This window comes from Mugil cephalus, chromosome 20 (genome assembly GCF_022458985.1).
Source record: "Mugil cephalus isolate CIBA_MC_2020 chromosome 20, CIBA_Mcephalus_1.1, whole genome shotgun sequence".
In the NCBI taxonomy this organism is placed as follows: Eukaryota; Metazoa; Chordata; class Actinopteri; order Mugiliformes; family Mugilidae; genus Mugil; species Mugil cephalus.
Window position 1 is genome coordinate 867770 of NC_061789.1, and position 27687 is coordinate 895456.

Genomic DNA, 27687 nt, shown 5'->3' on the forward strand with positions numbered 1-27687 from the left:
TAATAATAATAATAATAATAATAAATATGCAGATAAAGAAGCAAAACAGGACAAATGTTGCTCGTCAGTCAACGTGGGGGAAGCTGATCGGGATTCTCTGCAGTATTCCAAGAGTACAAAAAGGCTGATATGACAGTGCTTGTTAAAGATGGAGCTTCAATTGAAACACAGTGGCTAACGCAGTCGACTGCCATTTAAAAACCATGGAGAGGAAAGAGGGATATTCCTGTTTTGTGTGCTCCACATAAGGGTAGCTTTTCAGATTTTAAGGGGAGCTGCACACGCCCCACGCTGAGATAAACGAACTACCGCCGCCCTCCTTTCCTCCCTGTCTCTGGCTGTACTTGGGTTGTATGAGCTCGGGCAGAGAGCCGAACTGGAAGACCTTGGACTGGTAAACATCAAAAAAGAGAAGCGTTTGATTCTGCTTTTTTTCTTTTTTTTTGGCCACTATAAACTGTTTATTTATTTATTTTTTTGTTGCTTTTTTTTCTTTTTAAAAGTTATTTTTTTCTACAAAAGAACCTGCGGCACATCCTGTTCTGTTGCTACTGTTACACAGCAGTTCTCCCGAAAACGAACAGAATCATCCTGAGGTATTTTATTTGATAAAATTTGGCTTTGTGAACCCAATCAATCGAGCAAATCATTTAAGATGGTTACACGTTTTGTCTTTTCACTGTACAATCTGTACAGCATGATTCTACAAAAAACAGGGTTTGGTGTGCATGGACGTGAATGCATGTGCAAGTCTTTTCTGCTAAGTGTCATTATCAAAAAGAAAGAACAAACGAACGCAGAAGCAGTCGGATCAGGAACCAAATGTTCTGGTTTAAAACTTCAAGCTTACCCAAGTTCTGCAACGTGCGCACACAATGGACTCCACACTAAAATGGATTTATGATTGATGAGCACATCATAGCGGAGCCTCCCGGGCTCCATCCATCTTGTCCCACCCAGTCCATCCCACAGCCCACCCAAACCACGCCGTGAAGATAAACAAGGGATCCGTCTCGAGTCGTCTTCACGAGCTCCAGCCCCGGATGATTGGAGATCAGCAGCTGCTTCACAGAAACGTCTCAAAACAATCCCCCGTAGTGGTTAATTAGAAGTGATATGTCTGGAACAACCAGGCGAGTTCGTACGAACCCAAAGAAACACAAAGTGTGTGTGGTGTTGATGGAGGAAGGGAAGTAGGAAAGAAGAAAGAAGAAAGGAATAGTAAGTATTTTTAATAGCTAATACCCTGTTGTCAGTGGCAGGGAGGTCAAAGGACAAAACCACACGAGTGTCCACCTCAGACCGGGTGGTGGTGGACACATTTGTCATCTCATCTCATTTTCTCCCTTGTTTATCTCCTCTTCGCATCTCTTCCCTTCCACCATTATCTTGCTCTTTTGCAGCAAAACATATTTACTAAGCAGAGGATCAAAGTCTCGATTGTACACATATCCATCCGTCACATTTGGCACGACGCAGCCCCTTCCACAAAACATGTATGTGCCTGAGAGTGTATATGTGTGTATTTTCTCTTCTCGGACACAGAAAGAAATCAACACATGCAAAATAATCTACTACTCTCAGTGGTATTTCTCAGGAAGTTATGCTCTTTAAAAAGCAAACGTGGGAGAGAGGGTTTTTAAAACTAATGGCTATTGTGCTACCAAATAAGCAAACGCTAAAATCCTACATAGGGGGATCCAGATGCCAGAATCCCTGATAAATCTTATAGTTCAATAGAATAAAAAAGCAGTACTTTGCGATTATTTTTCTATGTGCAGTGCCACAAATGAAATGCCCATCGTTTGCCTCAGGTTTCCCTCCTCGTCCGTCCTTTCCTATCAGTCATTTTGTCAGTCAGTCTGTAAACATTAATCATTGATAGCACCTACATTACTCTCAGCTTATCATCACTGCCGTGCCCCTTGGCATGGGCTTAACGCGTAAAAACTATGATCTGACCGAGCACACAATAACTGCCAGGAACTCCTGCTCGCTCCACTCGGCGCCATTCGGCCACTCGCCTCCTTCCTCCCTCCCTCCCTGCGTCTCCTCGCCCACTGCCAGGTGTCTCAGTGGCCATATTTGTCAGAGTAACAAGCAGCAGACCGTTGGACTAGCTCGCTGTGATGCCCCTGCCCTCCTGGGAAGCCTCCATGTCTGGCCCACCCATCTGCTCTCCCTGTCAGGCCTAGTGAGGCCGAAGCTTGACAGAGGAGGTGGAAAGGAAAAATGGGAGACGATAACCCCCCTGTCATATAATTTCTCCCGTCCTCCCCACCACCTCCTCACGCATTCCAATCCCAGGCCAACGATTTCTGCAGGAGTCGTGCCTCGCTCGATCTAATACCTTGTCCGTCCCAATAATGGGACCGTGCCATTTCCTTAAACACCTCGGGGTTACTGATTCCCCTCCCTGTTACAGCAGGATACCTTATGGCAGAGTGCTGGCCATGCAGCCAACTCATTGGTACATGGGAGAGAATGGACACAAATGGTGATCGTCTGCAAAGAGAGTAGTAGTAATACTGTTATACCCACGAGGGCACGAGTTCTTTTGGATTACAATGTTGAAGAGAAGAAGAAAAACATAGTGTGGCTATGGCATCCCTTAGTGGATAACATAGTTGTTAAATTATAATACAAACCCAGAGAGGAGTAAGAAGGAGAGAACACATCATTTCTTCTATCAACTAAACATCCGACTCCAGACTGGGAATTTTTTTATACACCCGTCTATTGCTGAACTGGGCTGAGTTTAGGACGCCGCGTGGCGCTGGGTATGCACTAGTCTTATTGGCTGAGTAAGGCATCACATGCTCTTTATTGTACATGTCATTAGCTATCCGCCCGTCCCGTGAGCAGTATGAAGTGGTGGATTTGACGGAAGAGCGGAGATTGTTCGCATCATTGCGCGTTTTGATGGGGGCCGCTGCAGGTGGAGCCACCGCCAGCTGTTTGTAAATATCAGAGGAGCTCCGCCCATGGACCAGTCTGCTGCTGGTGTCATCCCTCAGCGAATGGCTGAGGAAAGGGTTTTCCGAGCCATGGGCCGGGTACAGGGACTTGCTCCTCTTGCTCTCCTCCAGGTTGTGGTTGAACAGCATTGATTTGGACCCGGTGCCAAACAGTTTGCCGGAGTAGGGGCGCATGCCGAAGAGGTTCGCGTAGTGCGAGTCAGACGCAGAGTCCAAGAAGCGATCCTTCTCCTTTAGGCTGACGCTGCGTGCCGGTCGGTTCAGGTCCACATCCTTGGGCTTTTCGAGCATGATGTTGTCAAAGGAGTGCTGGCGGCTCAGCCTCAAGCGGTTTCTCTTTTGGACATGAGGCCCATCTGTCTGTGGCCAATACAGACCAAACATGTCGTCCGGTTCTTGCTCCTGTTGGTGCTGCAAGGTGGGACTGACCAAGGGGTCTGTGAGGAACTGGTCCTCACTAATGTCATACAGGTTGGCCGTGTGGAGGCATGCTTCACACCGATTATAGGGCGAGCGTGTGACGGAAGCTGAGGCAGCTGCAGCCGGGGTGTAGGGCGCTCCGGGCGGGTAGCTGGCGGTCACTTTGGACAAGCAGGAACGGCAGTGTGTCTGTTTGTAGCGGTCGATGGATTCGTGTGGGGAAAGGTTTTTCTCTTTCAGGCTGTAGTGTTTGGAGTAGGCCGGGTCGGGGAGGAGATCTGAGTCTGCGTGGTGTAGAGGGGATGAGTTCAGGTGAATGATGGGCTGCTCACACTTCCTGTAGTTGTCACTGTGGTCGGAGTACATTTCAGGGTAATCCAGATCGTCTGCAGCAAGGCCGTGACTCTCGCGGTAGTGAATGGGGTCTGAGTGGAGGCTAAGCTCCCGGTCTGAGTCGATGGTGTAGATTTTCTCTCCTCCTACTCCTCCTCCTCCTCCCCCTCCTCCTCCTCCTCCTACTCCTCCTCCTCCCCCTCCTCTCCCGGTCTGGTTGGTTCCGCCGGTGACCTGCTTAGTCTTTAAGTAGGACAGCTCCACCTCACTGCAATCCCTTGGGTATTTTGACGTCACCGATCTTTTTTTTAAGTTGTCCTTGGGCTTCAGGTGCTTGTTATTTTCTGGGTCCTTGTAGGAGGCTGCCCTGCTAGAACAGTCGGAGATGTCGGAGTGGGCTGCGTCCTCGGGGAGGTAGCGCTGCGTCTTCATCGACATTCGTGGGTCTGGCATCAGCATGTCGGGCATCGGAGGGGGTCCGGGTGGCGCAGAGCGGAGCGTGTCCACCGATTTCTTCCACAGGGTCCGGGGCGGCTTGGCGTTGGTCTGGACTGTGTCAGCATTCACTGCTACCTCCACGGTGTTGGGATTGGCGTCGTTCAGTGTCAAAGGATGCTGCCCCCCTTGGAAGATGTAGTTGTTCAGGTGGTCCTTGTGGCGGTTGGCCAGATAAGACTGCAGGTCCCCAGTGTCCCCGTAGATCATATCTTTGGGAGCGTAGCTTCGGTTGTCGGCGTATATGAAGTTGCCCTTCTCTGCCATCATATCCATGATCATGGGGCCGGCCGAGTGCATGAATTCTCGCTTCGGAGAGTTCATGCGAGAGCCGCTCAGGTTAGACATGTTGGTCATCTGTTTCGCCGACTTAATGAGCTTGAGCATTTTGTCCTGAGGGCTGAAGTCGAGGTCTGTCTTCTTCTTCATGTCAATGTGGACCCCGTGAATGCAACTCCAGATTCCCTGCAGAGAGACACATGGATGGAGGAGGAGGAGGAGGAAAGGGGGAGGGACAGAAGGAATGAGAAACGAGGTGAAGAGGAGGAAAAGGAGAGAAAATGGGGGAGAGGTGGAGAGTCAAACACAAACATCATTGCTCGTCCACTTTATCCAAACAAACCTGAGTCTGACTCAGGAAATCACAGCAAAACCATCATAACATTCACAAAGACGATTTCACCGACTCCCAGAAGAAGATGGAACATAACGTGATCAAACATTCAGGAAAATCATTTTAATAATAAGTCATTGACACATGGATGTTGCTCTAAAATAATCTAACAAGATAAAGGATATCATCAATATCATCATCTGCACATCACAACCCAAACAACAGTCACAGTTTTATGTTTTTAGTGAACCTAAAAATGTTTTCTCTTCTCCAAAAGGGACACGTGTGTGATGCAACACAATGAAATGTTTTTCTGCAGATCCACAATTTACAGGAGGACAGTTTTTCAAAGTGCACCTGTCTCTACATTCTACACAATAGCAAGTTACAATGCTGAGAAAACGAGAAGCTGATTAATTGTCCCATAATTTCATACGTCATATGTCCCTCAGGCCGAAGGTGATAAAGTCGGTTCACATCCTAATGAGTCGACCCTTCTTTTCTTTGTCACCGTTTCCCAGAACAGATCCGTCCTCACGAGTATTTATCCCATTAATACATTAAAAGAGTTTTTTGGTCATTTTGTGAAGCTTCACAACAAAAGACAGGCCCATTAAGAGGCTGCTTTGCTCTAAATTACTCCTGAGAACGGCTTTGAAGCAACATCTTTCTCCAGCGCGTCGCTCTATCGCTCCTTCTTGCCCCCCGCTACCCCCGCTCTGTTAACTTCTGCATACAGCGTCAGACTCTGCTTCAAAAAAAAAAAAAAATAGTGCAGAGACACTGCAGTGCTTTTAGGGATGCACGTCCACGTCTTCTGTTCTCACACACAAGCAGGGAGAATGCTGACCTTTCAGCACAATGAGAGAGAATACATTGATTTAGCGTGGGCTGCCTTGATTTCACCCAAAAACATGCAGCAATTAGGATCTATTTTAGTCCATATTCAGGGCTGCCTCGTGATCCCCCCTCCTCCTCCTGTCTCCATCCCCATCCTTCCCTCTCATCTTCCTTTGTGTGCAGCCCTCCCTCTCCATGTTTAACTCAGTTTCTGAGTTTCTGGCTGTGCTCTCTTATTCCGCTGATAGAAAATAGAAGATAGGCCTGTGTGACCCCAATAATGCGGCATTAGCCCTGAGCATAGTTGCAGTGCTTCGCTGCACTTTACAGCCTTGAACATGACCACTGTTAACCCAGTCAGACCACCTCAGGCCCGGATATCCACACAGCCACACACTCACATGTGTAAAAGACCTGCTTCTGTGGCTTGTTTGCATTAAATATTAAAAGCACCCGTAAAGCTGAGGCAGGTTGTTCTTCTCTCAGAGCATCAGGATGCTTGTAGAACACGCCTGCACATGCTGAACATACACAGAGCTGGAACTCTTACCCTGCTGATGGAGAAAAGAAGCCCCGGAGTGCCGGTGCAGACCCCGGTGAAGCAGTATCTCAGCCTCCAGTAGAAGAGGTGCTCGGACACGAAGGTGATGAGGGAGAGCCCCATGGCCGTGGCCAGCATGTAGAAGACGCCCGCCATGTTGTCCACGTCCAGCTGACTGGACATCACCTCGTTCTTCTCGTTGTGGCAGATCCCTGTCAGCCACTGGGCCTCCAGTTCCTCCATTTCACCTGAGAAGGAAAAGAACAGAGACTGAGTGGCATCTGACCTCTCAGCTGAGCTTCTACCACCAGTATTTACTTTATATCTGTACTTTTGGTTTCTCTGTTTGCTCTGCAAATATAAAGAACTGACAATAAAAGTAATTGAATGTTTTACTGTCAGTTCCCAGACCCCTAAATTAGCTGATGTTATCGTGGCTGTAAATAAATATATTCTGCAAAAGCTGCAGTTTGTTTTAGATAAAGTGAAAGGTGAGATGATGCTTTAAAGGTGTAAAGCATCGTGTGTAAATTCTATTTCTGTAGCGTCTTTGTGTGTGGTCTCTCATGCATTTGCTTTATGTGCATGGAAATAGTCAAAGGTAATGTTTCAAAATGTCTTATTCTTTTTCCTCTGCTGTTTTAAACGTGTTTCTTCAGGTGTCACCAGCCCCCGGGCTTACTGCCCCCCCCCCACGTCGCCTGACAGGTCAGAGATTGTTTCCTTAGTGTTAATGAAAGAGGGATGGAAAGCAACAAAGACCTTATCTTTTCTCATTCCTCTCTCCTCCCCCGGTTCGCCTTCCCTCCCTCTCTGGCTTCCTCTTTGACATTTGGCGAGTGGCTAATCCAATCTCTGTCATTTGGAGTCCGATAACTACGGCTTCTTGTGGGGGAAGACAAATATCACGGTGGTGTTCTGCCAGATGTCTTTGGGCTGCAGACTCACTGAGACATTATTAACCCTTTAGAACAATTGGAGCATTCCTGCTGTCAAAGGCGCTAATGGACGCAGCCACGGAGCATTTTCAAATGACAAAACGACACGACGGGAACGGCTTCAGAATCAGATTGAGATGAATGAGTTCTTTAAGGAACAGGTCACTTTTTAATCGAGGGGGTTCTGCTGCTGGGGCTCCAGGCGGACGTGTTGCTGAAATTCAAATCCTGTCACACAGCGAGCGTCTGGTGACCAGTCGGTCGGAACACAAGTCGCTACAAGCTGCACTTTCAGGGCGTTTAATAATGTTTTAGTCTGAGGCAGCGGAGACAGGAGGTTTATTTGAGACGTGGGAAGATGTTTCTATCCCCCAAAGACTAAACGTGGCCGAGTCCTGATCGTCTCCACTCTCTCTCCTCTGGACTTTCTGCGAATGAATTTCGCCTCCGTCCATGAATCGCCACATGCTCTCCACCCACCTTGTGTCTATCGGCTCATCTGCCAGGGACCAGCCCTCCTTCGTCCTCTCTCTGACCTCTCTCTGACCGTCACACCGCTTCTTTTCTGACACCGTCATCACTTTCACGCTCTCCCCGTTTCACACAAACTCAGTCTTTTTCTCTCCCTTTTCCATCTCACCTTCTCTTCTCACCTTCCCTCTTTACCTTGTGACTTTTAAATACACCGCAACAGGAACATGGAGCGCTCAGTGTAGTGCAAAGACAAAACCGACTTCAACTCAGGTGAAGTTTGCAAAGGTTTTTAAAAAGACTGGAAATATGAAGAGAGTGGAGGTAATGAATGATCAAGAGAGGAAAACAAAAACAAGTAAATGATTCAGCCATGAAATATGACAGAGTGAGGCTCTGAGTGCTCCGAAGCCCTGATAAGATTTGCTCAGAGCGGATTATTACTGTGACACCAGTGTTGGTTTAATCAACCTCAGTGCACTTAATGTGAGTGGCTGTGAACAGTTGGATCAGCAAAATGCTTCTGATGTCAACTGTAAATGGATCTGTCACTAAAAGCTCCGGCTGTCTCGCCTTTTTCTCTGTTTTGCATGAGGAAATTGTTTATGTAAAAACTTGGGAAGCTGCTGTAATAAAGGAACATGTTGGTTCACACACACACACACACACACACACACACAGATGTGGTGCTGCAGAGGGGAATACATTAGAATAACTTACACACTCTGCCCTCTGTTTAGAGCAGCGTTTGTGTCCGGAATAACATGAAAGGACTATTTATAACTCACTTCTTTGTCTTTGCGGTGGAAGCAGACATGGCAGCACAGATGAGTGTGTGCATGAATCCCAGAGCTGGCGAGAGGCAACGTAACCTTTTGGCATGTGGACGGAGTCATGCACTTTGAATCTGTGTGTGTGGGACGGTTGTCTGCGTGTGTCTCACCATCTCCGATGATTGCCAGGATGGCCAGATCCACCTGCCGCTTCCAGTAGGAGCCTTTCTGCAGAGCGATGCCGTAACCCGTGGTGGCAAAGATGTACCTGAACACAAGCACGTCCAGACACACACACATTCATATTTTAACCTTTAAACAAATATTTTAACCTTTATCCCTCCAGACGATGTCACTGTGATTTCAGACGTTCTTTAAGGAGAAACCTCATGCATAACGATGCACAGAAATGCCATGGATCGAGGTCACAGATGTACAAGAACACTGCACAAACAGTGAAGCAACGAGCTCAGACTACAGACGTGTGCATCACACACTTAAGGAGGATCTTTAAAAAAAAATAAAGAAGAAGAAAAAAAGAAATTTTCCTCTCTAATCTCAAACTTGCACAGGGTACACGATTATTTAGTTTATCCTGACACATCAGGGAGCATTGAAAGCTTCACCCTCATGTGATCTCACAAGGAAATTATCAAAAAAAAAGAAAAAAACAGAGACTGTGGAGAAATAACTTAAATCTACTGATCTACACTCCAGTCCAGGCCAGTAGGTGGTAGTAATGCACCTGTGAGCTGGTTTACCAACCGCCAATCCAAAGAAGAAGAAGAAGAAGAAGAAGAAGAAGTTGCTGTAACTTACTTTGCAGTAAGAAAAAAAAACAGAAGCAGAAGGTTAAACAAGTGTTGACAAGAAAATGGCGTCTCCTCCTCAGACAGAACTGGAGCGTGAGATTTGAACTGTAGCATGCTAGCTAGCGTTAGCACAGACGTCAGCTGCTCCACGTCCTCGACGACTCATTTCTGTCCTCGGTTGTTTCGAGTACTGCACATTTTAAATCCCAAATATCAAACATGTGAACCACGGAGTCTGCAGGTCTGTCACCTCTCACATTACAAGATAATCTGAGCTGAACATGAGTGAACAGCGACCGGAGTTCTCCTCTAGTCTGAGGCCTCATCTCTTAAAGCAGTCCACATCTCCTCTCTGTCTTTAGAAAACGTTGGGAAACACAAAGAGGAACCTAAGATACTGACTTGATTTGTCAAACGATGAGTTTATTCTATCGTTTATTCTGCTTTAAGATCTGAACATCTGCAATGACTCGTGAGGAGAAAAAAAATATCCGATACGTTAAAGTTTTCTACGTGTGATGACACAAATTATTATTTTTATGAGGTCTGTGCACAACAACAGCAACAGCAACAAGCATTTAAAGCCGTTCCTTCACACACATTCCACGATGCTTCGATGGAAGAATGACAGAACCACACGAGACGCTGAAAAGAAACGTGTCTCTGTAAAGGAGCAGAGTTGTAGTTACCCGCTGCCAATGGTCACCAGCTTACATCCCTCATCTCTGCCGGCCATATAGTTCAACACTGCAGCGTCGTAGATGAAGGCGTCCAGTTTGCTGTGCGGGAAGAGAGAAAAGAACACAGGAAAACAGACGGAGGGATGGGATGAAGACAAAATGTGAAGGGTTTCACATTTTTTTTTTCAAGAGAGTGAGTGACGAGTGCACAGGTGGAGACAGAGAGCAGAAGAGGGGCCTTATTTCTCAGAAACGTGTTGTTGGTGTTTGCAGATCAGTGGTGAGAACCAGACGCAGTCCGAACACACAGAGGACACGGTGGGGGGGTGGGGGGTGGGGGGTGGCGGTTCAATACAGCACGCTTCACTGATGATGGGGCCTCGGGGTGGAGGGTGGGAGGGGAGGAGGGGGGGGCACATGGACACCCTAAACAAACTTCAGACAGACACAAACATGTACACACTCGCTCCGCCTCGGTCCACACACACGCACAAACATAAGTGGGTTGTAAAGTGGAACGTCCCAGACTCACGCTGACATTTCCACTGTAACTGATGCCGTCACCAACCACAGCTCTCACACTGTCTCAGTGCACACACACACACACAGAGTCCAGCTAATAGTGCAGCGGCCGCCTGGCATTTGCTGAATGTCAGATGCAGGCCTCTAACGCAGGCTCACAGCCGATAGTTTAGCTGTGTAATTAGCTTTAACCCAGCATCCGGCTCCATCCACACGCGCTGCTGTGTGTCCAAACATGTGGAGTGAGGGTCGGCAGGCGTAGCAGAGCGTGCACCGGTGCTTTTTTCTGGACGTGCTGCTGCAGCTCTAATGGTTGTGGAGGAGCCTCGGCTGCCTGGGAGCTGCCACAGCGTCGGGTAACATTTATGCATTTATCCAAAAACGTATACAAACCTTGGAGGTTGTACGGTGGGATGTGAACACGGTGCATCGTCTTTTACACTTTCTGACTAGTAAATGTGTTCCTGCAGGATTTTGCACCATGATCTGAAATTAATTACGTTCAGGAAACTTCTCTGTTCTTGAATCTCCGGTCCCTGAATGTAATCAAATCAATTTGGCTCCCCTGTGCGTCGTGCCGGTTCTTGTGGCTCTAACAGATTTGTGTGTAAAGCCTGTCAGCCTGTTGCGTGTGATCAGAGCTAATCCCGCCATCGAGCCTCAAACAGCCTGAACAGCGGCGTGTTGCTCATCTGCTAATACCACAGAATAGAAATATCAATGAGGGTATTACACACCTGCAGCCGGCTGGGCGTGCTCACACGTTCACGCCTGCTTTTATTTCTGAGTATTTGCTCTCTCCGGAGTCATAGTTTACCTTCACACACTCGTTTGTGCGCTCCACGTTAATTCAACAGCACTGACTCACAGATTACAGACGCTGGAGTGGGTTTAAGCCGCCTTTACATGTTTACATCCGGTTTACTTGTGACTTATGGATGAGAGATAATGAGCTGAAAGACAAGACTGCATAAAAAAACATGAAGCATGCATTTTATTCTCAGATCTGTTGCACATTATCATTTTTTTATTTCCAAAAACAAAGCTGAAACAACTGGACTTGTCGAGTTTTCTTCAAGACTTTTCATCCAAATCTTCAGATCTAAATGAGGAATAGGTTTTCATTAGGAACATCCGCGGGTGGTGTCCACCTGAACCTCACATGGCCAGGGTCACTGACCAATCACCTTTTATTTCATTGGGTTTTTATTTCTATCTTCAGTAACGACTCCATGTGTCACTAGGTGTTACTCAGACTGACCTTAGTGCTGCGTTAACGAACACAAACTCCCGCCTCCAGGTGTGAATGAGGGCGAAACTTTTCGGGGACAGATTGTTAAACCTCCTATTTTTCTAATTGCACCCAGATGGCTTTTAATTGGAAAACCCCTCCTCTGGAGAAGGTGTGAAAGACAAATTATCAGCCAGTGACAGCACACTCCCAACATCTGTCTTCGTTTCACACCTCCAGGCTGGAGCTTCTGTCCGTTAACGGGCTGTTAGAGTAGCGTTGGTTGTGTAATTTTCTAGCCGACCCTAGTTGTGTGAGCTTCAGGTGGACGCCGCCCACAGATGTTCCAAATAAAAACCCAAACCCTCAAGCGTCACCTGGAGCTGGAGACTTGGATCAAACATCCTTAAGAAGTCCACTTGCTTTGTGTTGAGCTTGGTTTTTGGAGAAACAATGACCTGGATGAGTCTTCACAGTCACTTCTTTCACACTATTTCTCCTTTAAGCCACGAACTCTGATTGGATCCCGCCCCCTTTTCCATTAACCAATCAGAGACGCCTTCTTCATCATACATCTCATCAACCTTTCTGTCCTCTACCTCCCCTCCCACCATTCGTTTCCTGTCCTCCTCTCCCCCTCCTCTTTACTCTTACCCCCAATTTCCCACCCTTCCCTCCTCCATTACCCTCCCTTTCTTCACTCGTCCTGCCCTCCACCCTTCCTACATTTCCTCCAATCAGACTTTTTGCCCTTGCTATTCTACCCCACCCTCTTTTCCCCTCCCCCTTTTTTCCTCCTGTGACAAGAGTGTGATGAGAGTCACCCCTCTGCCTCTGCTTCCATCTTTTCGCCATCTTTACCTTCACCACACACACACACACACACACACACACACACACACACACACACACCATCAGTGCAACTATAGAGCCCCACATTACTAAGAATAGCTCCTGCTGTTCCCAATAAGGAAGCCCATTCATCCCCGGCCTCGGAGGAGCTGTCACCCACAGACACAGGACATACAATTACACACAGAAGTACATACAGGTGAATCCAAGTGCACCAACACACACATATAGTGTCCCTTTACCCTGTTTTGAGGCTGACGAGTGCGTCCTGCACCCCGGTCTGGTGGTATTTCACCATGTACTGGTGCATGGCGGGGTAGTTCTTCCTGATGTTCCTCTCCGTGGAGCCGTTTGGAACCGTGCCGAAGCGGAACGGAGGAGAGTACGCGTACGGGTTCTGAAACTGTGCAGAGGAGGAGAGAGAAACAGGCTCATTTTCTGAAGTTTTGTTTGCATGTATTTAAAAGAAACGTTCAATTCCACGGTCGAGAGGCCACTTCTCTCCTTTCAGGTCAGGCGGTTCTGAATTTTACCTGGGATGTTTAACATGATGTGTGCTGGTTTGGGATAATTTTAGCAGGTTTCTAATTACCTTTAATCTACCTGAGACTATGTGTGCGTGCACGAGCAAACTTGACGGTTGTGTCACTTTTTAAAGAGCAGAAAACGGCTACACTTATGGCTACACTAGCATAAGCAGTCTGGGTGGTTAAAGTACTAAACTAAATATCGGTTTTGGACTGGAAGCCCTCAGCTGTATCTGGAAACACTAAATCCAGTCGGTGTATGAGTGTAGAGGTCAGTAGTTTTGCAGCAATCACTGTGGCAGCTTCAAACACTGCAGTAAAATTCAGTGTCAGAACTCAACCCCTGCAAACTTCAAACTGCTCGACATGTTTATTCACTGGACGCTGCAGAGACTCGGTGTAAAAGCATCTTATATCTGCATTTCTTTTCTTTTCCTTTCTTCGCTCTGTGAACCTCTTACGTCACCTCTCTGAAACATCATGCTAACAGTTCTTGGCGTTTCTACGTACTGTCTCTGCCTGAGCCTCTTGTTGTATAATCAGATCAGGGTGAAGGCGCAAAGACAAGTCAAACTCCGTTGTGCATATGTGTGTGTATGTGTGTATGTATACATTAGCGTCCATGCTACGCTGCTAAGCTAAAGGCCTCAGGAGACTCTCTCTCCTCGCTATTGTTTCTCCTCATGCTTCTTAGAGCTCCTGCTTCACCTTAAGAGGAGCACAAGGGTGAGAGGACAGTAAATGTTTCCTCTATCTGGATCATTACGCTCTTTTTAGGAGCTGTAGCAGGATACTGCAAACAGAAGCTCAATGCGGAGAGGAAAGAATAAAGGCAAGAGAGGCTTTGTGTCACAGACAGACTGACAACAGCAATGCACTCTCACAAAATGAGAAAACTAATGTAGAATTTCTGAATTTTAACTTCTCCTTTTGCGTATGCACGTACTGAAGGTTCTGCACTATAGATGCTAACTGGACCTCTCAGAATCAAACAAGGAGGGACGTTTAATAAATACTTGGGCCTAGTGATTGGGTGTCGCTGTGTTGTTGTGCTGCTTTGGGGCAGTAAGGCCACAGGTTCGCTTCCCCCGATGACCATAACTAAGGTTTGACATGGAAGTAAATCCTCCAAACTTCTCCCTGGGAGCCGTGTGCATGGCAGCCCACAAACGACATAAATAAAATCCAAACGGAATTAGAAAGCTAGCCAGATAGAAACCAGACAGCAGTCAGTGGAGATTCTTCCTCTCTTTTGCTCATAAAATGTTTTAAATTGTCAGTTTCCTCCCAGGATGCACCTCTGTGGATCCGGCTCTGGTAAGATAGATTGCAGTGTGGCCTCAGGAAGCAGGTCTCAGGTCAGCCACCGTGTTCATGGGGAATACGCCTCATCATTTCCCCGGCTCATTGTCCAGCCTCCCTCAGCACGTCTGTCTGAACGGCCATTTAGCCTTTTTGTCTGGTTACTTTCCTCCCTGACCCTCCTCGTCCTCCAGGTTTCCTTTCTTTCTCGTCCTCCTCACAGCGTTCCCTCCCTACACCGGCCGTCAACCTGGCCCATATCTGTCCGCTCGTTGTCTTGTACCATCTTGTGTGTTTTGGCCTTTCGCCGGTCCTCAGTCAGCCTCCTGCCAGTCCATGTGCCCCGTCCTCCGTCCCTCCCTGCCTCTCTCCTTCTGTATGTTGTCAAAACGCTCTACGTCAGCCTCTCCTCGCTTGTATCTCGCCATATGGAATGTGCTCGCTCAGGAGCGCTCTCTCCTTTTTGTCTTCCTTTTCTTTTCCTGCTGTATTTTCCTTTAATATTTCAGTCCGTCTTCCTCCTGCAGCACGCACCACTTTCCTACATACCTGTCGTTCTAATGTACATGTTGTGAGTGCATGTAGCTGCACCTGTGACACACCTCTGAAAAATTGATGCTGGACCACGCGAACACTATTTCTGTTAAAATAACACGTTTACACTTCTACTGCTGCAGCAAGTGCTTCTGTGTCCTACTTGTTTCTGACATGGCCACTTATTGTTTGCCCCATGTTCTTACTACTTATAGAAATGCTTGCAAAACAAGTTGTATTTACAGTATGACACATAACACATAAAGGTTGACAGATTCCTTCAGCAGCAGGATGAAAGACCGTTAACTCCTGAAGTGAAAAGCTACCTCCTCCATTTCTGCTTCATTACCTTATTGTCTGAGAGCCCGGTGACTTGATCAACAAACTCCTCCTGAATCATGAAGGCGGCCAGGTTGGCAGTGTAGGAGGCCAGGAAGATGACAGCAAAGAAGGCCCACACTGACACTATGAACTTACTGGTGGTTCCCTTTGGGTTTTGCACTGGCACAGAGTTGTTGAAGACCAGACCCCACAGCAGCCACACGGCCTTGCCCATGGTGAAGGAAGGACCGTGGGGGTCTGAGAGAAGAAGAGAGAGTCCGGGGGGGTGGATGTTAACCGTCGGTTTAAACAGGGAATGACTTGTGCTGCAGGTGTGATGTAAATGCGCTCACCTTTCCCCTGTGCCAGGTTTCTGTTAAAGCCAAGAGGACTGATGTACTCAAACATGAAGACAGCCATTGCAGTTACCAGTAGGAGCATCACAAACATCATCACCCATACTGATGCACTGAATGGCTCTGCAAGACAAGAGAGACGACAGAGATCAACAGTTAACGTGTGTCCTGTTAAGTATTTTATTTCTGATTTGTTCTCGCCTTCTCTCTGTCTTTCAGGTGAACAGTGAAAGTATGAATCTCTCCTGTGAATGTGCACGTTTAGGGGAAAGGACTCGACACAGATCCAGAGTCAAACCCACGCACACTCTCCCGTACCGGGCCCACCTCCTCCTCTCTGGCCACGCAGGGAGGGAACAGCATCGGAAGCCCTGGTGTCAGCACTCCTGTCCTCCCCCTGAGCTCACAACACTACCGCAGAGATTAAAGTCTAATGTATGGGAGAGCGCTGCTGGCACAGGGCCGTGCTCGCTGTGTGGGTGTGCGACTAATGTGTGTGAACCCTGGCAAGCATCCATTACGGGGTTTTCCTGCTAAGTCCTTATAATTACCACGTTCACGGCTCTAACTGCGCTCTGCATACATGTCAGCAAGTACACGCCTGTTCACTTTACGGGACGACTTGCTGGCACTTTGTGTTTATGCTTGTGTGGGCTTTTCTTTGTGTATATATATTTATATGTATGTGTATATATATATATATATATAGGAAGCTGGACGTCGATGCTAAAGCACTCAGCATCAAATGAACGTGACGGAGCAGCTGTAACAGGGATCTCCACTCTCTCCCAGGTTAAAATCCTGCGGTTAAATCCTTCTCAGGTGAGTGAGAGTCATTCTGGCAGAAATGAAGCGCGGAGCTAAATCCCTCAGATGAAAGAGCAAGTATTGACAGCAGAGAAACCGAACTGAATTATGTTGTCAACTCTTTTCTGTATCTCGGGGAACACACACACAAAAAAACAAGCGAGACCCGTCTCCCTCTCATCCTCCACCGAGTCCGGCAACAAAGAATCATATTTAGTGACGGTTACCAAGAAAGGCAGAAGGGGACACGGTGCCGTTGCTACGGGAGACCATGACGCTGATCCCAGTTTCCACGAACGGGACGGAGAAATCGATGACCTCAGAACGCTCCTCATTGATCGTCAGAGATCCGACGGCCATGACGGCTTTCTTATAGACCACCTTCAAAGAAACAGAGAGCAAACGTTACTCAAGAAAGAAGAGAGATCCCTTCTCTAGACTCAACAGGCTGATGAATTCATTCATTCAAAGTCCCAGCTCAGCCTTTAGTTACTCAGAGCACATTAATATGGAGCCTGAGATCAAGATAAATGATCATGATGATGTAGAACAGCACATACCTGCCAAATCTGAATTTCGCTGACTACACACTAATATATTTACAATATCAAAGCTGAAACAAATTAGACGTGTTGGGTTTCTGGAAGAAAGCGGACGTCCTGGATGACTGAGGACCTTCACTGATCTATTCGCCTGTACGATCAATATGCAAGAGGAGAGTCAGGTCTAAATGAGATGGATGCCAGATGAACTCTGTGAGTAAAGTCTGCCATAAAAAAAATATAGGCACCTATAAAGTTTACAGTCTTGAAATGAACTCTGGGACTTGAAGTTGAAAGCCAGTAATTAAAGATATGCAAGGGAGGGACTAGTTTACGTGGTCAACGTTTACAATTGATTAAAACATCTATCGTTTCCCTTTAGTTTCTTCTTCTTCTTTTAGTTTTAGTGCCTGAAGTGCTGCATCCCTCTGGTTACCTAACACTAACACTAACCCTAAACCTAACCCTAACCCTAAACCTAATGCTAACCCTAACCCTAACACTAACACTAACCCTAAACCTAAACCTAACCCTAACCCTAACCCTAACACTAACCCTAACCCTAACCCTAACCCTAACGCTAACGCTAACCCTAACCCTAACACATCAAAGTTTAAACTGAAAGCTGATCACTCGTGGTCACAACAACGTGACTCTTCACAAACAGAGAAAGCTACACTGTAAAGTAGATTCATTTTAAAATGTGCCTTGAATACTTCTATCTGCCTCCTGTTTGACAGCAGGGACCTTCATGGACTAATCCCTGGATCAGAAACCAAATAAAAAGAGTTCCCTTTACCTCTCCCACCATCCCATTCCAGACGTTGTTGATCTTCTTGCCATGCTTTCCATTGGTCACCAGGTACAGGTCATAGGTGAACTTGACGTACTTGGCGATCTTTTTCAGGATATCAATGCAGAAACCTTTGCAGCATTTCTTGATGTAGGTCCCACCAGACTCTGTCGTGTTGCTGCAAGAACACAAAAACAAACGCGTCAGTATGTGACAGAGTTTAACCTTTGTCTTTGGTTTGTTACAGAAAGAGAAGGAAACAGTGTTGTTGTGTCCACATGTGAAACCATGCATGTGTTAAAACAGGTTCATTAAAAGGAGACGGGACATCCTCTGCTTCTCTCTCCATCCTGCTTGTTAAATTTAAATGAATTAAAATCACCCTGAGACTTTTTCACCTTTACGCTCGGGTCATTCTACTCAGTGACTGAAGAAGTGAGAAAATATGCTCCCTCTCTCCAGAGAAGGAGGTTTTGACGGCGCTACATCTGCAAGCCTTGTACCATCTGTGTGTGTGAATGTGAGAGCAGCAGAGTTCAGACAGTGTGCATCAACTCTCAGCCACCTGGGAGCCTCATTTAACTTTCAGATGTGTGCTAATTAGAGGACGACGGCCGCGTCCTTTACTGCATCAACGACTCGGACGTAAACTTGACGGAAAGTGAGAAAAACTAAAATCCACACATCCGCCCGTGACTCCTTCCAGAGATGAAAGTAGTTCTATAAAGCAAACTCCCGTGTCACCCTCGCTAGTCACCATCGATCTTTCAAACAAATGTCTCCCCAAGTGGAACTCTTTGTCTCCAAACTCAGTAGGAATTTACTTTTTATGGTCTAATAGTTTCACACAAGGAAAAAAAAAAGTTGTATTTGTAAAAGGCCCAGTGCTGGTTGTAAAGAACTTATTGTGAAGCTTTGTGCAGAGACCTTTGGTGGCTGGATGAAATAAAGGAACTAAATTGCATCTAAAACCTCCTGAAAACATCAACAAAATCCTTGTAATTCACGTCCTTTTCAATCCGTCCGACGCAGTTTGCACATTTTTTCAGAGCTGACGCTGTAGCCTGTGTACGTAGCGCTCAGCGCTGTTAGCACTTTGGTTAGGACACTGAGTGATTGATTTTTAAAATGGCACAGTTTGAAATGTTTAAAAACTTACAAAAACTAACAACAAGCATGCAACTATGAATAGAGACACAGACAAAAGCTTAGTGATCAGTGCAGGCTACCAAGCATTAATTCATTAAATTCTGCATCAGCAGATTTTGTCGCTGGTAACTTGATGGAGTTTTGTTGTTTATAGTGTGAACGCTCTAATTTCAGAAGCACAGCCAGTTACATTAACACCTACATGACGTCCTCTGAACACGAAGCTACGTGAGGAACAACACAATTATCTGAAGAAGTGAAAGAACATGCGGTTATAGAGGTTATAAGTTCCACCAAACATTCATCTGCTGTTCCTCTGAACACCACTAAGCCCAGACACCTGATATCGCTTTGCATTTACCTCGGACGGAAAAGCTTCACCAGACCCCCCCACGAGGCTATTCTCAGTCTCCCACTGTCGTTCCTCAGGCCATAAAAGAGAATCTTTTTAAGTTCCCTCCTCCGATGGGGAGTCATTTGCTGGTGCACATAAATGACATTGTTCTTTCTTCAGGATGAACACAACAGTGCGAAACAGAAACGATCACACTGTTAAAAGTCCCTGCAGCTGAAGGACACGAGGCCAAGCTCCATCTCAGTAACACAACCAGTGAAACACTTTAGGACATCTCTGCAGAGCAACGCAATACGCAGCAGTAAGCGGAGTGTCAGAGCCAGTAACTAAAGAAAACTGATCACTTTTAGGAATGGCTCATTTGTGTAGAGCATGAATTCATTAAGCAGGATGATCTGCCTCATTACAGGAGCTCAGGATGGAAGCACAAGACGGAATCACGTGGGCTGAGCTTTTTAAAACAGCCACAACAAAACAGTTTGTACAGTCTGGGAACTGTGGTTTCATGACCCGTGTGCTGCTTTTACAATCAAAAACATGACGATAAAACATGACGCGTATCTTTTTACTCTGGGTGGAGTCAGTGGTGTAGATGAATCCCTGACAACAGGGACGATGATGGAGGAGCTTTTCATCAAGATTCATAAAATATGGGAGGGAAGCTACGGTGAGAGACATGTTTGTGGTTGTTGGCGGTTTCTGTCTTTATGGACGAACAATCAAACTCCTGATGTCAAACCCTGATTCTAATTCACTGCTACATCTACGTCTGAACTGTCACAAGATGAAGAGTTGAGGTTATTTACTTCTCCTGCTGGTGGTCATAATGTTGTGGCTGTTGGGTGTGTTTACTCTGCGAGGTGGAATGTTCCTCCATTTATGCGACTAAAAGGAGACGTCTGACTGCGCTGGCTTTTTTTGTTTGACGTTTCTCTTCAGCTGTTCACGTAACAATGTGTTCCAGCTTAAAAGCGACTCGTAGCTTTCACAGTTTGATAAATTATTGACGTGAGCTGCATTAGTCGCGCTCCATGAAGCTGCATTTTAAATCAGGGAATAAACATGGAAATTGTACGTCTGCAAACAACGCTTCTTTATTATACTGGAGTCATATACAGTGCATTTGCCAGTTCATTAGGTACAGTGATGAAATCATTCTGATGCACTGAATCCTCTCTTCATAGAAGCTCAGCGTTAGATTCTAATAACAGAGTCTGTGGAAAGAACTCTTTCTGTCATCAGACGTCTAAACAGCTGACAGCAGTTTATAATGATGGACTACCTCATTCAACCGTACCTGACTGTTTACATCTTCACTTTGAACGTGTATGATTGAACGCTGCTGGCTGATAGTTTCACATAGAGCTGATGTTGTTTGTATTTCACCATTCTGCTTTTTAAAATTGCCTTTATTTTGTATTATTATTGATCTTTTTCATACTTCTTATACTTTATATTGTCGACGTCCTTACTGTGCACCATAAACACAATCTGGTTTAACAGCTCCACAAACTGCACCCTCCAAACTGAAGGAGCATTTAGTGCAGGGCTCTGCTTCGGTTTTCACTAGTGTTTCACATGTGAATATTAAATCAAGTATTAAAACAGCCAAAGAACAAGGTTTTATATTCTCACTTGTGCTATGCTACCTCTTTTTTCTGTGATGTCTGATCCAACTGTATAAATGATCAAGGAAGAGATGCTCCAGCAAAGAGACACAGTGGAGCAGTGGATCTGGATTCAGATACGAGATTCATTAAACTGCTCTAAAGTGAGGGAATACGGCGTGTTAAATTAATCCTGTTAGCTGCAGCTTGATTAACTGAAATAATTAAAAGTTGACAAAAAAACATATGCATCGACTAAAACTCCGAAAGATAAAAATGACTTAATGTCAGTGCTGGGACTAATTGCACTGCATTTTCTTCTGCAGACTAAATCACAGCTGACTGTCAGAATTAACACTGTTCTGTAATGTAACTACATGATGAAATCCTGCAGGAGGAGGAGGAGGAGGAGGAGGAGGAGGGAGCGATGCAGAGAACATTTTAATAATGATACCATTGGTGGCAGGTTCAGCCGGAGCCGGAGCCGGAGCCGGAGCCGGAGCCGGAGCCGGAGCAGTGACAGAGCCTCCGTGAACACAGAGCACCATAGAGCAGTGGAGCCATGAGAGCATGTGACGCTATGGAGGCTGTTTGCAAAGTTGCCGGGCCAACTTGATATAGAAACACTACAGGGCCTGGGGGGTCTCCAGAGAGGGCAGTGTGGGTCTGTGTGTGTGAGTGTGTGTGTGTTGCCGTGGCTTGTTCTCAGGGCCCAGGCCTGGATGAGTGAATTTCTGGTTGTGCATGCATGGATACTCCCCCAACCCTGATCCAACCCCTCCTCCTCCTCCTCCTCCATCCAGCTCTCTTTCTCCAAATGGACACCACGGATGCTTGAGCGGGAATTGCGCTGTGGGAGAGGGGAACGCAGCCGAACGCACTGGCCTGTGAGTGAGTGGACATGTGGCTACAGAGAGCGTATATGAGCTCGTGAATGTGTGTTTGTGTTGCTCCTTGGAGATGCTTTATCCTCCGCCCTACTTCACACTGATTCTGCATGAAAATCTCTGTCAGCCTCTTCCCTGAGACCCTATTACTGCTTAATCAGCTCAGCGAGTGTGTGTGTGTGTGTGTGCAGTAGTTATAGACAGCTACATGTGAGCAGAGAAGGGCATAAAGTGTGTATTAGACATGCCAATCTCCCTGCATGTGTGTGTGTGTGTGTGTTTCAGTGCAGAGAGAAATATGATTAAATTATCTAAAAACCAATTACATGCTTTGATTCTGCAGCATCTAAGACACCCAGCTTGACACACAGACACACACAGACACACACAGACACACACACACTGTGACTGAGTATTCCAGGAGGATAATATAGCGGGTGGTCAGAGGTATATGGGCGTTAGGGAGGAAATTGGTGAGGAAGGCAGTAAATTGCTGAGTTCAGCAGTCGCTTCCATTTTCAGGGGGAGGAAAGAAGCTGCTGCATAGATCGCACACTGCACCTCTTTCCACGAGAGAGACACACACAGAGGAACAGCCACTGTGCTGAGGAAAATGGAAAGTGGGTGATGTAATTTTTATCACCTTCGAATTTTAAAAATACTCCTGATACAAAACGACGCTGGGTTTATGTAACGCTGCTCCGACCTGGAATCAGCTCATTAGACTCTAAAAGACAGTAACACTCTGTCTGTCTTATCTACATAATCTGGATCTATGAGGTCATGATGTATAGATGGATGCACAGCTAGAGGAAAGATAGAGGGGTGAGATGATCGATAGAAGGACTAATGAACAGATTGATGCTGGATGGATGGATGGATAAACGGACAGACGGATCATCAGAAGCTCCAACCTGTCCACCTCTTATATTCTCTCTGTATATATATATATAACATATATACACATATAACATATATATGAATCTTCTCGTATCTGTTCTCTGTTCTCTGGTCAAGGTGCAGATGGGTCAAGGTTTTCCCTTCATGCTCTGGATCGTTCATGCTATCGACGCTATAGAAATCAGGTTTATGGACAATGTGCACATCCAATAATCAGTGTCAGAGGCATGAACAGATGTTTGCATCAGACATTTCCACCTGTGGTCAGGAAATAAAAATACACAAGAGCATCTAACACAGACCCACAGAGAAGCCTACGACACCACGCTGCAAACACCGCACAAAAACACACAAACACTGCAACTAAAACATGCTCCTAATGCAACGTGTAAAGGAAAAAAGTCCCAGTGATTTCAGATTAAATATCAGCATTAGTGATTTATATTAACAAGGCTGTTAGTGTTTGAGAGAGTTAATAAAGAGAAACATGACAGCAGAGCGTTTACTCAGCGCTCACAGGTTTGATTATTTAAAATATGTATTTTTTTTGCTTCTCTAGAATAAAAAGAAACTGAATGTGTAAATGCACAATGGATGAATAGATGATCACATGGATGGGAAGGAGCTGGACTGATGGACAGATAATCAGATGGATTAGATGGATGGATGGATGGATGGATGGATCGTAGGCAGACTGCAGGTGAGCGGGGTTCGGGGGGTTCGGGGGGTTCGGGGGGGTCGGACTCACTCTTTGATGTGCTTCCTGCAGGGCACCGAGTTCCTCATGCAGGTTCCCGTCAGTCGCTCCACGTCCTCCACGATGACAAACGGCTTCTCCTCCAGCGTGACGATGGACAGGTGGTTGTCGTCGAGCTCGGCGTCACCGAAGGAGTTGAAGCGCGGCCACACGGGATACTTCAGGGTCAGGCTGCGGTTGTCCACCCTCCCCATCTGCCGGGAAGGAGCGGAGGACACAAAGGTGAACGCATGAATAGGTTACACTGTTAGGACGCTAATAATAAAACGCTTGACACATCCACAGCGTAATGGATCCATGAAGTGTTTTCTAATTAGTGAGCAGGTTAGAAGTCGAGGATGCTTTGATGTGGGGGGGGGGGGGGTGGGGGGGGGGGGGGGGGGTTGTTGTCGGGTTCAGACCCATGACCTCACATTAACCACACGCCTTTTTAACCGCTCGCCTGTTAAAGATGATTAGTTGCTCGTCTCTGTGTTCTGTTGCCTAATAACCCAAAGCACAAATGGGTGGTTAACAATAAATAGTTAATAACATGTGGCACAGAGGAAGAATCAAGCAGCTGATGCTGTATGAACAGCAGCACCACAGAGTGAGATAATAAGTCTGCAGGGATGAAGGAGACGCAAACACATGTATGAGAAGGAGAAGGAGAAGGAGAGTGTGAGGGGAGGACAGCGATGTGACTCCGTTAATAATTCAGCACGTTTTCACATCTGTGATGTCACAGAATCCCCTATGGATGCTCTTTAACCCCCCCACCACCACCACATCTGTCCCTGAATGCATGTTTGTGTGTGTTTGCTGTTCATGCATGAAAAAAAAGAGAGAACGGCAACAGGCTTCAATTATTAATAATACAGGAGGCTGAAAAATGACAAAACCTCACTCTCACTCTTTCCCTTCATGTGAGAAATCCTCCTCTCCTCTCTAGTGTCTGCCATCTCTCTGGGCCTCGTGTATGTATTTATTCATGTATATACATATATATACGTACCGTCCTGTGGAGAGACACTTTAAACCAGTCAGCAACACGTCACGCTCGGACACGAATGTGACAATTTGAGAAAGATGACAGAATATTTATCCAGAGCACTGCAGATAAATATTCCTTTTTGTCCTCAAATGATGCTCCTGAATGATGATGACGATATGCTCAATGTGAACACAGCTGGAACAAAACGTTAGCGCTTAGATGCCAATCACCACACTCTCTATGAACGAAGGCACAGATTCTGTTACTGGAAACTACACGGGGCTAAATGTCAGACAACAGGTACGGAACGACGTCTTCCAGTGTGCACAAGACGCCCATATATGGGTTTATATGTACTAGTGTGTGTGTTGCATATGCATGTAAACAAGTGTTTGCAATTTTATTTATGTATTTATTTTCTCTTATTTATTTATTTTAATTCTTATTTTGTGGGTGGTTATTGGGATTGGTGCTCACGAATGGGGGTAAATTTATTTATTCCAAACTGAATATAATGCATGTGACTGTATAAAGAAATCTAAAATAAAACGTTTTTACAAAAAACTGAGGAAGGTTTCTGTATTTTTTGTGGAATTAATAACCCAGGACTTTGTCGCTCTTTGACCTGGGAGTCAGGACACAGGCACCGCTACACACAAACACACACTACGCTACACACACAGCCTTAGTGTGCATGCTTGGCTAAGTCATTAACAGGCGAGCAGAGAGGAGGGAGTGAAATTAGCATTTTAATTGTTTTGCTTTGAGTGCTTTTCTCTCCTCTGACAGGGATTAGAGTCTCTCCTCCGCTCTTCTGCTCGGCGCCACGGCCAACATCTCACTCTGCTGTCGGCTACGTTCCTCAAACTGGGGGGGGGGGGCAAAGAGGGGTTGGATGTGTGTGTTTGTCTGTCAATTGCTGCATTTTGATTCCCCCTAGAAATGTGCAAAACCTAAATATTGCAACAATAAACTGGTGATGGAAAAACTTACATTTCTAAAAACCTCCCTTATTCTCTCATGAGGTGGTTTTTTTATTGCAAAAGTGCAATGGAAGCACTTTTCTTGCAGTTCCCCTTCACTGGAGAAGATTCAGTCATGTGACCAGTTCTTCTTCTGTCCATCTTCCTCAAAGTGATGAATTTAAGAGAATTATCTGATATCACGTAAAGACGAGACTTTACCAGAGTTACAGCTCATTTGCAAAAACACCTTTCAGTGGAAACGATTCAGAAACAATTCAAAACTTTATCGACATTTCAGAAATATTTAGCAAAATATTTGCTTTATTTAGCAAAAATCTGTAATGGAAACACAGCTAAAGGTTGTTTTTTTCAGCAGGAGCTTTGTTTGACTGTGTTATCCTGATAGTCAGTACACTCCACCGGTGTCTCAGAATAATAATAATCTAAATCCACAGTAAACGTGACGTGATGTTACTGATATATTCTTTTGAGGAGTGGTGCTGATTTGTTTAGATGAGTCAATAAAGTCCGAAGATGGTTGAAAACAGGACGAGGACGAGGGAGAAAGAAGAAGCTGAGTTCAGCAACTCCTCCGATTCCCTGTCCAGCTCCTCTCCTCTCCTCTCCTCTCCTCTCCTCTCCTCTCCTCTCCTCTCCTCTCCTCTCCTCTCCTCTTCTCCTCACACACCTCTCTCCTTCTCTCTAATTAAAGGAAGAGGGGCTATAAATGAATACCCAGAGAGGAGGAGGAGGAGGAGGAGGAGGAGGAGGAGGGGATCCTCTTTATCGACTGCTCCGGCTGCAGAATGCTGAGTCTTCCCGGATGTAATGCCAGATATTAGGCTCGTCCCGCTCACAGACAGCGGCGTGAATGTGAGACGACAGCGAGGCCGGCGGGAGGTTACGGAGCCCAGGCCCCTGGGATTACTGCACCGGAGGAAACCCCGTCACATCATCACCTCGCAGCAGATTTACAGCCACTCGGTGATGAGACGACTCTGAAAGTTCCTGCTCTTTACACCTCGTCCTCTCTATTTCATCCTCATTTCTCCTCCGTTTCATCTCATAAGAGCTGTAATCAGCCAGAATCCTGCAGAACAAGTGGGAGGCCACGATAAGAGAACAAAGGGAAACAGGGGTCGGGGCTCTCGCACCGAGCACATTTTCTGTGCCAGTCTCACTGGGAGAGTTATCGCTGTGGCAGGTTGCATTATGGGAGAATGAGTTCCTAATAGCACGGAGAAACCCACTCAGTCATAAAACAGTATCTGTCACTCCTGTCAGACAAAATTATGTCGACAACGTGGATTCAGCTCTCACTCTCCCACACTTCCTCTGTGTGTGTGTGTGTGTGTGTGTGTGTGTGTGTGTGTGTGTGTGTGTGTGTGTGTGTGTGTGCGTGTTGCCTCTGCTGCATGTGTCCGGGTGCACGTCGAGCGTTTGGGAAAACGAGGGCAGAGCGGAGGAGCGAGAGAAAGCTGCATCCATCGATTTAGACACATTTTATTAAGACTCACAGACTCGCGTGTTTGTTTGTGTGTCAGCGTGGAACGTGTGGGCGTCTGCACACGAGGCTTCCGCGTGCGTCTGCTCTCCATATTGTGATTCTCCAAGCACAAATCCCATGCTGTCTGTAATAATTATTTGGTGAACTGGCTGCTAACGCCGCAGCAGCTCCTGAAGTAATTTACACACTCCATCTACTCAGCGGGAATAAAACATAACGTCCTGGTTCTGATCGGTAAATACACTCTCCTCGTTCGACTGCAGCTCAGAGCGCAAATTAAAGTGATTCATGAAAATATTTCATCAGAGTTAAACGTACATTTGAATCCAGTGTGAGCTGGAAACACGGTGCATAGATGTAAAGTGGACAGCAGGGACTAATGTTTCCCACGTGGTGTTAGCGCTGTTTAGTTTTATTTTTTCCCAGTTTATTCCGGGGGAAGTTATTGGGGTTGGAGGGAGGCAGCGGACGGGTTTGGTGCTCATGACTGGAATATGCATATTGCATATGCCTGTAATAAAGAAAACTAAAAATAAATGTTTGCGGCGCCTGAATGTGATGAATAAATAAGAGTGATTCATCTAATAGAAGTAGAATCAAGCTACTCGCGTTTAAATCCTGCTCGTGAGCTGTCGGCTGATTTCAGATCATTAACAGACACATTTATCTCTGTTAGACCCACACTGCAGTAATCAGCTTAATTATTTTGAAATCACTCCAAATATTTTCATCCTCAGTCGTTCGTAGCATGTAGTCAGATTCATATTTACACAATGAAGACAGAAAAAGGAAGTTTGATGGCAGCAAATGAAACTAAACAGAAGTTTAAATAATCGGCTGCAAAGAAAAGTCACCATGAAGATGCAGCTTGGAGTTAAAGTTTAGATTTTTAGTGATATGGAGACG

The 27687-nt window shown here is 46.0% G+C and overlaps 1 protein-coding gene across 2 annotated transcripts in view; it reads right to left on the reverse strand.

Annotated features, from left to right (window-relative positions):
• Nucleotides 1–436: 436 nt before the first annotated feature.
• grin2aa (glutamate receptor, ionotropic, N-methyl D-aspartate 2A, a) overlaps nt 437–27687 on the reverse strand; it is a 122475-nt gene continuing 95224 nt past the window's right edge. For both annotated transcript variants that reach the window (XM_047571789.1, XM_047571788.1), the window contains 10 exons: nt 23328–23530; nt 17688–17859; nt 16574–16727; nt 15537–15662; nt 15212–15441; nt 12742–12902; nt 9904–9993; nt 8573–8670; nt 6230–6468; nt 437–4691 (listed from right to left, as the gene is read on the reverse strand). In XM_047571789.1, coding sequence (XP_047427745.1) covers nt 2694–4691; nt 6230–6468; nt 8573–8670; nt 9904–9993; nt 12742–12902; nt 15212–15441; nt 15537–15662; nt 16574–16727; nt 17688–17859; nt 23328–23530 — 3471 coding nt within the window. In that variant the 3' untranslated portion in view covers nt 437–2693. The remainder of the gene's footprint in view (nt 4692–6229; nt 6469–8572; nt 8671–9903; nt 9994–12741; nt 12903–15211; nt 15442–15536; nt 15663–16573; nt 16728–17687; nt 17860–23327; nt 23531–27687) is intronic.